The sequence below is a fragment of the Ciona robusta genome, chromosome 10 (assembly GCF_009617815.1).
Source record: "Ciona robusta chromosome 10, ASM961781v2".
In the NCBI taxonomy this organism is placed as follows: Eukaryota; Metazoa; Chordata; class Ascidiacea; order Phlebobranchia; family Cionidae; genus Ciona; species Ciona robusta.
The window spans coordinates 6,078,743-6,094,805 of NC_143244.1; the positions used below are offsets into that span (position 1 = coordinate 6,078,743).

A 16,063-nucleotide genomic window follows, 5' to 3' on the forward strand; every position below is an offset into this window, starting at 1 on the left:
GTTTTTCCGGGCCTCAGGTTGTTTGGGAAATATTTCCCCGAAGGCGATTTTAATGAGATATAGCGGAAACAACCATATCGACGATTTACGCCTTTTGTTTACATCAGACCAAATCGTTTGTTGACGTCGACAATTCATCGCCATACATTGTGACGTCATAGGGCCGCCGACCACGCGCTATGACGTCAACATGTCATGAGGTGGTTTGTTGCGATAATAGACTCGTTTTAAAAGACCGCATCATTTTGTGTATACTTCCGAATTGATATGACAGAAATAGAAGATTGACGTTTTTAGAGTTCCTTAAATTCACCTCGGCGTTGCAGGATGAACGTTGTATAGAAAGTGACTCAAAACCCCTGGCAACGTTATTAAAATAGAACTAGACTGAGAACTGGGGTGAGTCAGAACTGTCTAAACCGGCTGTGTAGTTGTACCGACTATTCCAAAGGTGCAAACTTGTCTCTTGCGGTTTTAACTGGAAAACATATACATTGACTAATACTGTGATCTTTAAAACAGTGATTCGTCTTACGAAAACGTAGCGGAATTTAAAAACTGTGGGTTTAGTTTATTTTGAATCTCAGTTTTAAGTAATGACGTTGGTCTTGTGAAAATTGCCGCCGAAATTGGAAAGTATCCCTAATTAAGGTTTAATTATAGTTTTTCGGTCACGATCTTAACGTCTTTCCATTTCCATGTTTTCGACATATACAGAATTGCGTATTATAAGAACGAATTGCGTATTTTGAAAGCTCGAACTTCTTGCAGTAAACCGCTCGAAACTTTGCTGACGTCACGCCAGCTACCTACGTCAGAAACCTGATTTATTTTAGTAAGATGGCGGTGCAAAGCACTGTCATCGAACGGGCGGCGAAAACGCAGCGCTTCGGGCGCCGATCCTGCGTCTAATTAGGTCTGTGAGAAGTTAACTCGTATCAAGTGAATAGTAAACAGGGTTTCAGAGAAAAGTAAAATTTTCTAACTAACTTGAAAAAGTAGCATTAAGCCCCAATTGCTAGAGCCGCTGTGTCGCTGTGTTGGTGCAGTATTTTAAAAAAATGACAGAAAACGACAAAAGGTCAAAAGAAAACCGAAAAGAAAGCGTTACTGTCTCCAGACTGTAAATAAACGAACAGTTATAAGGTTAAATTTAGTTCCACGAGCGACATGTCTATTGGCATATACTTGTTCCAATTACTTATCTTTAATTAATTACCTCATTATAAACCGTGTATTTTGCTTATTAGGGATACGTGAACTTTTTCTATTCGAGCTTTATTTTTTCTGTTGCAGGAGCAGACACACCAAAACAGACAGAATACTGCTTTATCTTAAGAAACTGTAACTAGCAGTTTAAGCTATAGCTGCTTATATAAATTTATTTTATCTGAAAGGTTCGACTAAGTTGTTCCAGAGATGTTATCTATCAGGTATGCCAAAAATTATCATTATTATTTGTGTCTTGTATTAATCGAATTTAATTAGCTAAAGATAATCAATTATAGGGAGGATTGTACTGTTATAGTTTATGCTTGTGTTAATATAGTACATGTGGTTTATTATTACACTGTCAATTTGACACCTCCATATCATAGCAAAGTTAAATAACAACGTTCCACATACTTATTACTTCTTTTTTATGACTCGATTACTGTATTGGTTTGTTTTTAACCTTAACGTCGTACAGATAAAATAACTTTACCTTTTCTTACAAAATTAACTTGGTTTTATTTGATAATTTTAAAATCTTTTTAATCGTCAACTTTAATCATTTGATATCAACACTGCGCAGGTTAATAACGGTGGTTTTGTTATGCTCTCTTCACCTTCACAGAGCAGAAGCCCAAGGTGAGACGAGTTCCTTCTTAACTTGTATTAATTAGGACGTAACAAAGTATAACTTCGCGATAGGAATTATTGTTTTCGGGTTTGTTCACGCTGTTTGTTTTAGCATGGAGGGAAACGTATAAAGTCAGAACTTTTTCCGTGTTATTTTCTACAGAGCGTTTTGTTCCAACTATTCCTATACTGTTGAAATATATCACTTACTTTACACAATCTACAGAAACACATTAACGAATTTAATTATTAATCCAGTATTCGTGTTTTAGCTGCAAAAATGAATTTCAATATGTGCTTATATTACGTGCTGGTTAAAATATGTTCTTAGTTGTGCTTACCCAATTTAGATCTAACACATTACACATTACCCTTTAGCATGTACCGACCAATCCTGGTGTCAATCTTTTGCACACTTCTGCACCAATGCTCGTTATGCGGCCAGCATGAGGACAAACTGTCCCAACGTATGTGGTTCATGCCCGAGTACAGGCGGATCAAGCGGTGAGTATTCTCAGTGTTTTATATAATAGGTGGGGGGAAGATGGGACACCTTTTCATTTTATTTTCTCGCTCAATTTGGTAGCAAACAAAGAAAATGCAAAGAATTATAAAACCGTATCCTCACGACTCTCCTAGACCGTTGTTAATTGTTTAAAAGACGATCCGGATATTTGGATATCATGTGCTAAAGGTGTCCCATCTTCCCCACCCTACTGTAATACTTTTTCAGGGTGAGGTTTACTCATCGAAGGCTTGGGATTTAGGTCATATGTGGCCTAAAGTGCGCACAAGCGGTGAATACGTTAAGTTTATGGGAATGAATTCAGTGATCACACATCATCGCCATGTGAAAAGGAACTAATGTTTTCGATTTTTCTGTAAAAATCACTTCAGAGTATTGCTCATTTCCCATGTTCACGTCTCTTAACCAAATAAAGAATAGAGTGTTATAAAAATCTATACATTTATATTAGGATGGGGGAAGATGGGACATTCATTTATTTTATTTTCTCGTTACATTTGGTAGTAAACAAAAAAAAACATTTAAATAAATATAAAACCATATCCTCGCAGCTCCCATAGACCGTTGTTAATTGTTTGAAACACGATCAGGATAGTTGAATATTATGGGCTAAAGGTGTCCCGTCTTCCCCCACCCTACAATATATATATATTATAATTTGATTATGTCTTTCTTTCAGTGAGGTGTGGTTCCAATAACGGAGAATGCGAGCATCTTTGCCACATTAACAACGACGTGATTCAATGCAGTTGCCATCCTGGTTATGAGCTTGCAAGCAACGGGAAAAACTGCACAGGTATAGGCCTTATAGAAAAGTTTGCTTGGATCTTGGAATACCGCATTTAACTTGGTTTGTAGCTGGAGTATTACGATACGTGTTTGATTTCAAACAGAAAACCAACGGGGCAATATAATTATTTAATAGTTCAGCATGCGGTGTAGCAGACGGTTAAGAAGCTTTAAAATCATTTACAATTGACACGTACTTCACATTATGACACATCTTAAGCTGTGGTTTTGCAATTGCCCGCAGACATGGAAATTGCGTTGAACTGTGCTAGATTTTATCCGAAATGTTTCTATTTCAGACGTTGATGAGTGCGCAACTATGGACTTCCCATGCCCGAACCCGAGCATTCCGTATTGCGTCAATTTAAGAGGAAATTTTCAATGTTCAAATCAGTCATGTCGTGCCATTAGTGGGCAAAACAACCGCTATCAAAGTGGTACTTGTTGCCAGCAGGAAATAGGTAATTGCGGCGAGTCGATATGAACGCGTAAAAGATATTTTTTCGTCATATTGCTTGAAAAAATTTACACCAGGGTGTATATCCTATAGGGATTGCACCTTTTATAGTTTTCCTCCGAAGCGAAGGTCGCTGTAACTTTAGTGTTTGTAAAATAGCGGTTTGATTTCCTTGCGTACACGTACTCCGATGCTATATGTGTTGTGGTGGTTTATTTATTAAACCCCAATCTATATTTTAAAGTTGTCATCGCCGTATTTTATTATACGCACAAATTTAATTCTTTCTACAGGATCCACATGTGGTAGAGACGCATCAGCTGCAGACGAACGCATTGTCGGCGGTAAATCTGGCTTTCTCGGAGGTTGGCCGTGGATGGTACATTGGTTTTACGTAACTTCAGTGGTCTATTGGTCTATTAGTAAATACAGTCATAAAATCATAATACAACTGTCCAATCCTACTTGCTCTCGCATTTTCACGAACCGCAAGTTCGTTATGGTTTAGAATAGTAACATTATTTAAGTATTTTATTTCACCCCAAAGATTTTTTTAACGAATTATTTTTATAAGACTACCATGTTTTATTCATATTATACTATCCTATAGGTAAGTTTTGTTGCATATATCTAGGTCTACATACTTATTGATGGTTCTACATTATGTGGAGGTACATTGATTGATGAGAATTGGGTACTCACTGCGGCTCATTGCTTTAGGTTTGTTAAACATTTTAACTATTTGTTTGTAAAGAATTAAATCTGTTTATATTATTGAAAAATGACTTTTACTGTTTCATTTGTTGTAAATTAGTCTAGATAATTGGTGTTTTTAGGGGATTTTATGGGTTTGACAAGACTTTTAACCTTACTTGATTAAATCAAGAATAGTAACATAATTAAATTTTGGGAACATTACAGTATTAATGAAACTTTTAACGTGTTTACAGAACAGCCACAGCCAGCACAACAGTTAAAATGTATTTTGGTCGTTTAAATCCTTATGCCACTCAAGCACAAGAACCGCATGTTCAAATTCGTGATGCTACTCAGGTAATTCTGTCTCCTAATTACTTTTGTGGTTGTTAACATAGGAAAATCTTTTTCGATTTAAGATAAGTTTCTGAAAAGTCAAATCTGCCACCAAATGTTTAATGACCATTCTAAAAGTGTATATTCTTTTTAGTTGATATTGCATGAGCAATGGGACAAGAACAGGTTCCCGTACAATGATATTGCATTGCTTCGTGTCAGCAGCCCTGTTGTCTCTGGTCCATTTATAAGCAAAGTGTGTCTACCAAACGGGGAAGTCCCACCACCAGGAGCTAGATGTTGGGTTACAGGGTATGGTACAACAGGTAGGATATTCCAAATCATAAAGTAAATATCTGCTCAATAGTTAAATTAAAGAACAATATTTTTAAGTTTTATTGGCTACACAACATACACAGTTTAAAATTTCAACTTTATTAGCTGTGTTTAAAAATCTTAATTTAAAAGAGGTCATCTCTTTATAGAAACTGTTGCAAAATAATGCCTTTAAGGGTAAATCTCAAATGTTCATTCGGTGAAGTTTCGTTTATTTTATATTAGTTCTCATATTTATCCTCATGTTACAATATTGATATTACAAATATTGTATTATCACAGCGTACAGAGGACCAGCTGCAAAAATTCTCAGAGAGGTTCAACTCCCCATTGTTGATATTAATACATGTGCAAGGTCATACAACTCCACACAGTATCCAATTGATACACAGAAGATGTTATGTGCTGGTTATAGAGGAGGTGGAAGGGATGCATGTCAAGGTAGGTGGAGTGTTTGGACACATAATCTTAAAGTTACACTTACAATTTTTGTTGAGGTTACCTTTTCTAAAAGGGCAAAATTGTAACAGTTGTGCTAAAAGTCCCAATAGCATCTGTCGCAGAATTTAAAAGAATCTTTTTTCGCTAATATATAGTATAATAGTTGCGCCAAAAATAATGAAAAAGAATTAACAAGTGGTAACCCTCTTTTAGAGTTTTGTGGTTTAGATAATTCATTATATATAATTATGTCTCCTGACTTTTATGTGGTTCATATGTTGATAATAGTGCACCCACTGCTGCTTAATTAGTCTCATTATCTTACAGTCTATGTAGATACTATCAACCATCTTGACTTAAATCTCATAATAACATGGTTTTATCGAAATTTTGTGTAATTATTGCATAGTTCTCTACTTTGATCTTTTGCTCTTACATGTATTTTTTACAGATATATATATTGACCTAGATTCTGTATTTCTGTCTGAATTAGGTTAACATTAATTATATTTTACTTTAAGATCAGTGTACCCAAAGATTATTCTCATATAAGTGACCATGTGTTCGGTTCATTACTTTATAAAGCAACTATATTTTCTTTTGCAAGGTGACTCTGGTGGTCCATTAGTTTGTCAACGTTGTGACTCATGTTCTTGGTACATTGCTGGTGTTGTGTCTTATGGAAAGGGTTGTGCGAGTCCCAACTACTATGGTGTGTACACTAAAGTTGAAATGTATGAAGAATGGATAAACACGAAAACAAATATTCAATTTAACAAGAACAGGAGATGCACTCCAGGAGGTTAGTGGTGAATTAATTTAATATAAGATTATCACTAAGCTTGTTCATCAGAAAAGGTTACAAAGTTTTTTTAATATTTATACTCCTTATTGTTTACTCTATATGGTTTTAGGTCACTGTTTTACTTTACAAACTTATATATAGATAAGATTTTTCACTGCATAGTGAGAAGGATTAGTTGTATCACCACAGTTGCTACTGCTGTGAAATCATTTAAATCTTATGTTAAATTGATAGGAGGTGCGGGTTGGACACAATGGGCAAGTTGGCAGTTATGCACACAAACATGCGGCACTGGATCTCACATTCGAAGACGGACTTGTGTATCAGGCACAGCTGGAGGACCTGGTTGCCGGGGAAATGACTTGGAAACGCAGAGCTGTAACACTCAACTCTGTCCAAGTAAGAATACTAAGTCGCATAAATTAACAAAATTAGCGAAAAAAATCACCTGAAAATATTTTTCTTTTGATATAAATTTTATCACAAGATAACAGCTTTTAGTATGATTGCCATTTTTAGTAGTACAAATTATTGACTATATTTTCAATATAATTATTGACTATAATATAATTATTGACAATATTTTCCAATATACCCATGTAGACATGTCTTGAGGTGTATTACTTTGAACACAGGTTGGGGAGTTTGGGCAGCATGGGGGCCATGTGATGCAAATTGTGGAGCAGGAGAGAGAATGAGAAGTAGGCCATGTCTTAATGGGAACATTGGTGATGTTGGATGTGAAGCATCTGGTGCAAATGCAACAGAGGTGAAGATTTGGTTAAAATAGCTTGGATTTGTCTGTTTTTATGTTTCAAATAAAGTCCTAAAACGCAATGTATAAACTTTATCTTATTAGTTTTATCAAATTAAACACAACATAGATTTAGGTGTCCACATTAGAAAAATATTATATTTTTATTTTACTTTTTTAATTTTTATGTGAGTAATTGCTTCTGTGAGTGAGAGATTCTTCTTATTTTTTAAGCTAGCCTGATTTTCAGCCTTGTAATACCAATGACTGTCCAACATGGTCTGTATGGAGTGGGTGGTCAACTTGTACAGCTCAATGTGGTGGAGGAACAAGAACGGCTACAAGGACATGTAACACTATGGGGACATCGAACCCTTGTAGTGGTAAGAATAATATGATGATACAATTTTTCTTAAAAACAACACCGTTTGTGTAACTTCAGTTTAGGAATAAATTTGGTTATGGTTTTGCCCGATTGTTTTGTATGTAAGAAAATTCTCTCACATGGACTTTCTTAAAAAATGTAAAAACATGTTTTAGATAGTGTATAAAACAAAAATGGTCATAACAAGATAATTACTATCATTAATACAAATGTAACACCCCATTTGTACGTTTAAATTCTATAGGGAGTGCTGCCAAATCTGAATCTTGCAGCACTTTACAATGTCCAACATGGAACCAATGGGTATGGTCAGTTTGTTCAAGAACTTGTGGGGGTGGTACTCAAATGGGCACCAGAACTTGTAATCAACATGGTGGAACGGTTGAATGTGATGGGGATGCAACACAAACAAGATCATGTGAAACACAGATGTGCCCACGTGAGTAGTTTAAAATGTCTTTTCTTGTTGGCAACATTATGACTTTAAAAGATACTACTTTTATTACAGAGTAAGATGTGAAGACTGATACTGTATTAGGGTTACCAATATGTTATATCTGTTTTACAGTTTTCTTATTGTAATGATAGTATTGTTGGAAATTTTTCTGGTATAATGTTTTAAAGGGGATAATTTAGAGAGATTAAAATTTTAACCAAATGATTTTTAAAGCTTTGATTTACTGCGGAGATAATTTTTAGGATGAAATTTATTTATATTTTTTTTTATTAGGTTGGGGACGTTTTGGTGCATGGCAGAGTTGTAGTGTGTCGTGTGGTGGAGGAACAAGAGAAAGATCTCGCCCATGTATGGATGGGGAGATTGGAGATATTGGATGTCCTCCTCAAGAAGCAACTGAGACAGAGGTAAGAAGATTAAACTTATTTATTTTGTATGATCTTTAAGGTGTATGCAGTAAGACACATGTGTTATTTGCAAAGGTAAATAAGTGACATTGATTATTTGGTCATTGTTTAAAACTTTGCTTGTTGTACCAATACACCATGCCACATCTTTCTGTGCTTGTTTATAGCACGGTAAGCATGTTTCAACACATACCCTATAAAATTTAAACAATTTTTAAGCTTAACTGTAATAAATTCTGTGAATCTGACCCTAATCTGTTAATCATAGAATTGACTCATACTTGTGCAAAGAAATACAGTAAGGATCTGGTGCTACGAAAATGTAACAGTCAAAAATCTGTTTATTAGCATGGTTTATCTTTACAGGCTTGCAATGAACAACTATGTGGCACTTGGGAACAGTGGTCCCCTTGGTCTACTTGCTCCTTGTCCTGCAATGGTGGAAGACAAACAGCTTCCCGACAATGTACTGGGGGTACTGTGGGAGATAGGGGTTGCCCTGGAAGTGATACAAAATATCAACTATGTCAAACTGACGATTGTCCATGTAATATTTGCTTTAATTTGCAGTTGAAAATCTTTTAATCCTATTTGATTAAAAATAAATTTTATTTATTCTCGCATGGCATGGCAGCGACAACACACTTATTTTAAAACAGTGTTCTGTTTCATATACACTTCTAATTGGGTGTTAATACAAAGTTTTTTGTTAAAACATTAAATAATTTCGCTTTTCAGTATGTATAACAGTTATGCATGGCTTTATGGTATGACTTTATTCAGACGTTCAAGTAACTTTTGGAGTTGTGTATACCCAATCACTGTTTTAATGTGTGTTGTTGTTGTTACAGCTTGGGCGCCATGGTCTGCATTCAACCAATGCAGTAAATCTTGTGCCAGTGGTACCAAGACCCGGAGTCGAAACTGTAACAATGGAAATATTGGAGATGGTGGATGTGATGGAGATGCTAGCATGACGATGGTAAGTGACTGGTCTAAAACTACTTAAATTTACGATTGGACTTATTAGAGGAAATGTAACTTAATAACTAAAAAACATTAGCAAAAATTTTGCAGCAAATTTTAAGCAATATCATAAAATGTGTTTTAATATTACAAAAAAAAACTTTTTTGAACTAAGTTAATAAACATACATTTTTTTCAGTCATGCAACACACACAGTTGTCCTCACTTTTCTGAATGGAGTCCATGGGCGGAATGTTCAAGGTCTTGTAATAATGGAACTACTGTAAGGGAACGAACATGTATTGATGGTGTCATTGGTGACCAGGGTTGTATTGGTCAGATCAGTGGTAGCAAAGCATGCAGTGTCCATGGATGTCCCTGTAAGTAAACAGTTCAACTTTTAATTTTTAAATATAAGACTCAAGTTAAATAAATAAATTAATGGCCCTTTTTTATCCTATTACACTGATTAATATTACATAGACCTCACACCAGCTTATGATTTGTTATGAATGTAACTTTGTATGTTATTTTTTATCTTTTCCACTAAAGTCTTTTGTGTTTTAATATTATTTACTCATGCTAAATGAACCATAAAATATCACTATATTATTGGCCTAAACACACAATGACTTTGGCATGTTTTAACTACGTAGAGATTCCTATTTATAAAATAGTTCGATCAAATTTCAATGTTTAGTTTCAAAGATCATTGATTTTACACCAAATTTTTCTTTTGCTTTCCTTTCATATTTATTTTCACTGATCTAAATTATCTTATAGTTTTCACTGAATATACAAGTTGGAGTGCATGCAATGCTTCTTGCGGGGGTGGCCACAAAAGCAGAACCAGAACTTGCGAGAATGGAAATGTAGGACAAGACGGTTGTGTGGGGGACACAGTGAACCACCAGGTGTGTTACACATTGTGTGTTTATCAATTATTTAAAACTATTCTGCAATTTCTAAATAAACCACTCTATTTGTATGTGTTACAATATTTCTGCAAATTCTTACATTTACCCATTTTATTATTTTTTTAATATTTTGATGCAAAATTTTCACCAATTCCTTTGATACTTTTACACCGTAAGTATATTAAGATTATTGATTTATATTTAATCTTAAAGTCTTGCAACGTATTCGATTGTGCCTCATGGAGCGACTGGTCTGGCTGGACCTCTTGTTCTGCTACTTGTGGAAGCGGCACAAAACAAGCCGTTCGTATTTGCTTGAACGAAAACAGTCTCACAAATTGTGAAGGCAGTAACACTAAAGTGATAAATTGTCAAAGAAGCCCATGTCCTGGTATGTACAATGGTTTATGAACTTACACAAAGATGTTTTTGATATTCAAAGCATTATAAAGATGTTTACTGTATTTTTTATTAGCACATTATTTGGTTTTGTAATAGTGAATAGTTTTCTTTATGAATATCGGAGTAAATAAAAACTACAGAACATAATCTGCTTGTAACATTCATAGTGCGGACTAGTTGAAAAGATGTTTTTGTCTAACTGTGTAGTTTTGGCTCAAATTAAATGATTTTAAGTGAAAATGAATTTGAAACCATACCCTGTCTTAACATACAAGCTTAATTTAATTTCATATTTTACAGGAGAGTACACAGATTGGTCACCATGGAGTGAATGCAGTATTACTTGTGGTCCAGGAACCAAAACAAGACATAGGAATTGTACAAGGGGAAGCTGCAATGATGGACTTACTGAAACTGAAAACTGTTTAGACACTGTGTGTGGTAAGTGAAAACCTTTAATATTTCTTAAGGTGCTTTAATCCTCTTTACGCATTACGAGTTATTTAACTTTTTTCAATATAGGTTTATTTCTGAAAGCTGTATACAGTTTATTTCATTGTTTTAATGCTTGAGTAATATGAAAAAGTGTAAAAATAGCATGAACTACATTTAAACATTTTGTCACAGTTGGCGAATGGACAGCTTGGACGCCATTTACCCCTTGCTCTAAATCTTGTGGCTTGCACGGGTATAAGACTAGAAGTCGCCAGTGTTTGGTAAATATTTCGTTCTGCTGTTAATTTCTTTCTGTTTGATGTTTTAATTAATTTGATTTTATGCACTGTTTTTAAAGAGAGAACCAAAATTTATGTTATGTTATAAACAAACATTAATGTAGCTTTACTGTGAAATTTCTTCTTTGTTGGATATTTTAACTACTAGGTTAAGTTACTGAACAGATTTGTGTTTAAAATTATTTTAAAATATTACTTTAAAGATAGCTGCCTGAAAAATATTCATCATAAATATTTATTAAACTAAATTGTTTCTATTAAATTGTGTGTAAAGTAACAAATGCATTAATGCTTTTTTTTACCCTGAACAGGGTGGTGGAACTTGTAGTGGACCATCTTTCATAAACACAACATGTGGTGTGGAATGTCTAATAGAATGGGCTTCTTGGGGAACATGGGGAGAATGTGATAGAAGTAAGTCGAATACAATGCATTAGGAGCTTGTTTGGTAGAATTGTGTTTCACTATGGGAAATTTAATCACATTTTACATGATTAGAAAAAGAAATATTTTTTAAATTCTTTTTCAGTAATGTTATTGTTAAATATTAATGTGACTGAACTCTACCTTTGCTTTATACTAACTGTTAAATGGCTTTGTGAACTACTACAGTATAACTAGTATGTGACCAAACAAATCAAGTGGAACCGATTTGTTAAGAAGCACTGTAACACAGCAATGTTAAGTTCATTTTATGCCAACACTTTTATAGCTTGTTCTGGAGGAACAAGAACAAAATCAAGATCTTGTAATGGAGGAAGCATAGGCAGTGCTGAATGTCCCAGTAATGCAGCAACTATGGTATCAACTTGTAATGAGACACCATGTCCAGGTAATGTACCTAATACTGTGGGGAAATATGAGACTAAAGTTCATTGGTTTGGGGAAAAAATAAAGGTTTTTGAAGCATAGGCATGAAAAAGATAGAATCAATTTGTGTGAAGTAAAGTTAAATTCTAAACAACCCCACTGATGTCATTTTTAACCATTGTAAAATGTACATCAATGGTACTATTTGATCCATATAGCATCACCATTACAGACCTCTGGCCCACTTTGAGCTATCTCATACAATTCGTAATTCATTTTTATGAGAGTTTTTGGTATAGCTTACCATCTGATCGACCGAATACATTAATATATTTTATTTTTTAGATTGTGTTGATGGTGCAATGGCAAACTGTGCAGGATATGTCACATCTTTCACTAGCTTCTGCTACAACTTTCTTGATTACGCATTTAATAATTGCCCAGTTGCATGCAACTTTTGCCGTGAGTAACATTTTTATTTCTTCTAGAAATTATATCATGTTATTTTCTCTTTGTACCAGTATGACCTGGAACTTGGTATGTGAGTTAAAAACATATTTTGGGCGAGAATTATTATAAAACCCAATCCGTATGACATTATTAGACCGTTGTGAATTCTATAAAACACGCTCAGGATATTCGGATACTGTATTAGTAACTTTACGACATACGTGGAAAAGACGTCAATTTTTATCAAGATATTTACATTTATACAAAATCGAAACAATTTATTTCAGATGAAGCATGGGGTGCTTGGTCCACTTGTACGTTTACTTGTGGTGGTGGGGCACAAGTTCGTACGAGATCTTGTCGGAACTTATCTGGACGTGGCTGTAAAGGTTCACCAACTCAAACTAGATCGTGCAACGTTCAATCCTGTTCAGGTATCGGGATATTTATTTGTTTCACATTGAGCGTAAGTGCTCGCATTGACTTAAAAGATAATAGATGTTAAATGCTGCTACCATTGTTTATTTGTCTCCTGAAACACAATGGATGTTTATTGCTCCAATCCGATAGTGACAAATGAGTAGTCGAAATCCAAATAGACCCCATAAAAGAGAAAAAACAGTTGGCCACAAAGTTACATACGACGTAACGTGTAGGCGGGCACCGCGTTTAAAAATCCTGCATAACAACCTTTTACGCGGTGATAAATACGTAACAGTTTTTAATCATCCATCTTCGTAATTCAGGCTTCACACAGTGGTCTATGTGGTCTCAATGTACTGTGAGCTGCGACGGAGGGAATCAATATCGAACACGGGAGTGCCCAAGCGGAATCGAATGTCCAGGAGATGAGTTCGGCGTGTTAACTAACCAAACACAAGGCTGTGGTGTGGATGTTTGCCCCGGAAGGTGGGGAGACTGGGCTAGCTGGCCAGATTGTCCAGCGTCGTGCGGTCAAGGGCAAAGGAGGAGAGAAAGGCAATGCGTAGGTGGTGTAGTTGGTGGACCAGGATGTACAGACGTCGTCGATGGCGATCTGGATTTTCAGATCGAGTCATGTCAAAGCGATCCTTGTCCTGGAGTTTGGGGTCCTTTCGTTGCAGTTGGTACGTGCTCTGCTACTTGTGGAAACGGTACAATCACTTCAAGTCGCGTTTGCAACGGTGGTGATATCGGTGGTCCCGGTTGCGAAGGAGGGGAAGTGAAAGTTGATCCGTGTAATTTGGGCGAATGCGTCGTTGCGTGGCAGCCTTGGGGACCATGGGGTGAATGTAATGTCACCTGCGGTGGTGGTGTAAAGGTTCGAACCAGGTTTGTGGGATTTGCCGGTTTTATGTCTTCACATAGATTATTACAAGTTTGTCTGGCACGTTTTACTGTAAATTGTTGTAGCTGGTTTAACTAAACAATGTGAACTGTAAAGATAAGTGATCTATTATCTTATGACGCATTGCTTGGGTAGTTGAGTTTAAGGCTTTATACTCTTCGAGGCTTGGAACTAACGATTGTATAGATGATAAAGTTGTAATTTGTTTAATAACTTATTTAATTTAAAAAGAATATTTTTCTTTTAGATTGTGTGACAATGGTATGCCCGGTGATGTTGGTTGCGAAGGTTTAACAACTAATGAGAATACATGTAATCTTGCATCTTGTGCTCAGCAAGGTAAGACTATCTTAAACAATGATGTAATATGTAAGTCATGCGGAATAACGTTAAATAAATTAACTAATTTGCCAGCGGAGTATAGAAAAAAAAATGTTTTTCTACGGTTTAAACTTCCTACAGTTTATCACGAGAATAACTCGTATGAGCTATAATAACGTATAATTACATTAAACAGAACACCATTGTTATAACGGCTATCGCTGCCCCGCCACGCCGGCGTACAAAAGTTACATTCATTCATAATTATAAACTCCTTTCTGACTTGTTTCTACAGACCGTTGCTCGGGTTTGGTGAATCTTCACGTCCCGAATATGCATCAACCGCACTGCCTTTCCATCATTACCTGGTGTACGTCATACACGACTTATATGAACCTTTACTGCAGACGTGCATGCTGCGAGTATTTGAACGCATTCCCAATAATCCTACCAGGTAAACAGATAACATAACGTTGATTTTCTTTTCGATTACGCACGTGTTATAACGACTGTCGTTGCCCCGGTACGCGACTTTAAAAACGTGGCATTTTGTTTAACAGCCACGCTTTTTAACTGCCTCTTTTTCCACAAGTTTTATCCATAGCGTGTTTTATAACCATATGACCATTATATTGTTGTTTTGCTGTTGATTCTCCTCTTTTATTTATAATATGATTTTCGTTATCTTTTATAAAGGGACTTTATCTTTTTTCAAGAGATTGGTCTTTTTTTTAATTTGCTATCTTTTTCGGAGAGAACTAAAAGCTATGTGTAATCTTTTGTATATTTCCATTTTCATTAACAATATATATATTTTTTTTAGCTTGTGAAGATAATGTCCTGTACGCGGAAACGTATTGTGCGCAACAGACGGCTTATTGCACTCAATCGAATCTGGGCTTGGTCGCTTCTGCGCCATACGTTTCGTTCGTGCGTGCGAACTGTGCAAAGACATGTAGATTCTGCCGACCAGCAATAGTTTAAACAGTGTTGCCAAGTATAATTTCTTTCTTTTTGACTAGTGTTCCCACAGCATGTAGCACAACACATATTTTGCAATTTTCTCGTCAATAAAGTTTTCTATAGCACCAAATGTAGCTGTTTTATTTGTAATTTCTCACAGCACAGTTTTACAACTCATAAAACGAAACCTGGTTAGTACGTGTTTGCATGCGAGTTGTCACTATCAACTAAAGTCACGAAAAGTGTATCAATCAACGAAAACATTGAACATTTTAATACGCAGCCATATATAGCCAATGGAGACAAGGCCAATATTTTTTTCTATGCAATTTTATCGCTCGACCTTCTAATTTTAAAACCTCATTAAGATTGCGTATCCTAAATCGTAAAAACGCAAAAACCCGTTCTCAGGGAAACTACGTCAGAATATATGACTCGCGGCACAGACGCTATTAGGAACAAACGATCAACGTCATAATTTAATTAATTTTCCCAAACATTATGAACTTTTACTAATTAGAATCAAATGATTGCGCCGAATTTGATAACAGTCTATCGGTCAAGCTGACAAGGGTTACTAATGTATCCGTATGATGTCTGCCAATATAGAACAGCTTTCGGTCCAAATTTAGCGTCCGACTTATCACGAGGTATAATAGGAAATGGTTGCAAGAAACTGTTTTCCTGTGTAGTGTGATTTGATCGAGTAGTTTGGGGAGAAAATATAACTTCGCAGTGACCGCATGACGCGTCACTCATCCGCTGCGTCATATGTTTAGCGTGTGTTACGTCATAATTGGTTGGGTAACAAAGACGGGGAATCGGCGGTAAATGGTTCACTGCTAAATAGACAAGACGAGATGCAGTTCATCTATAGTGTACGTAGTTGAAAAATATGGATTACCGTTAAGTTTGTTTAACTTTTATAAGTTACTTCTAACA

The 16,063-nt window shown here is 35.6% G+C and overlaps 1 protein-coding gene across 1 annotated transcript; it reads left to right on the forward strand.

Moving 5' to 3' along the window:
• The first annotated feature begins 1,297 nt into the window (after positions 1–1,297).
• LOC149729999 (uncharacterized) lies at positions 1,298–15,251 on the forward strand. The gene is made up of 31 exons (XM_089886590.1): positions 1,298–1,433; positions 1,796–1,851; positions 2,221–2,346; positions 3,048–3,164; positions 3,457–3,618; positions 3,908–3,993; positions 4,249–4,334; positions 4,565–4,667; positions 4,801–4,972; positions 5,265–5,423; positions 6,031–6,225; positions 6,463–6,627; positions 6,864–6,997; positions 7,233–7,365; positions 7,612–7,806; positions 8,098–8,231; positions 8,598–8,778; positions 9,083–9,213; positions 9,397–9,577; positions 9,981–10,111; positions 10,328–10,505; positions 10,817–10,957; positions 11,144–11,232; positions 11,562–11,664; positions 11,963–12,082; positions 12,406–12,522; positions 12,798–12,944; positions 13,257–13,821; positions 14,085–14,176; positions 14,454–14,612; positions 14,982–15,251. The coding sequence occupies exons 1-31, from the start codon at positions 1,420–1,422 to the stop codon at positions 15,140–15,142; spliced, it is 4,533 nt and encodes a 1,510-aa protein (XP_089742716.1). The 5' UTR covers positions 1,298–1,419; the 3' UTR covers positions 15,143–15,251.
• Positions 15,252–16,063: the final 812 nt, after the last annotated feature.

Excerpts from the sequence above, each read along its gene's own strand:
- LOC149729999 (XM_089886590.1), top strand. Across the intron at positions 7,366-7,611 it reads GACATCGAACCCTTGTAGTG|GGAGTGCTGCCAAATCTGAA; the intron begins GTAAGAATAATA and ends TAAATTCTATAG. Across the intron at positions 13,822-14,084 it reads GGTGTAAAGGTTCGAACCAG|ATTGTGTGACAATGGTATGC; the intron begins GTTTGTGGGATT and ends TTTTTCTTTTAG.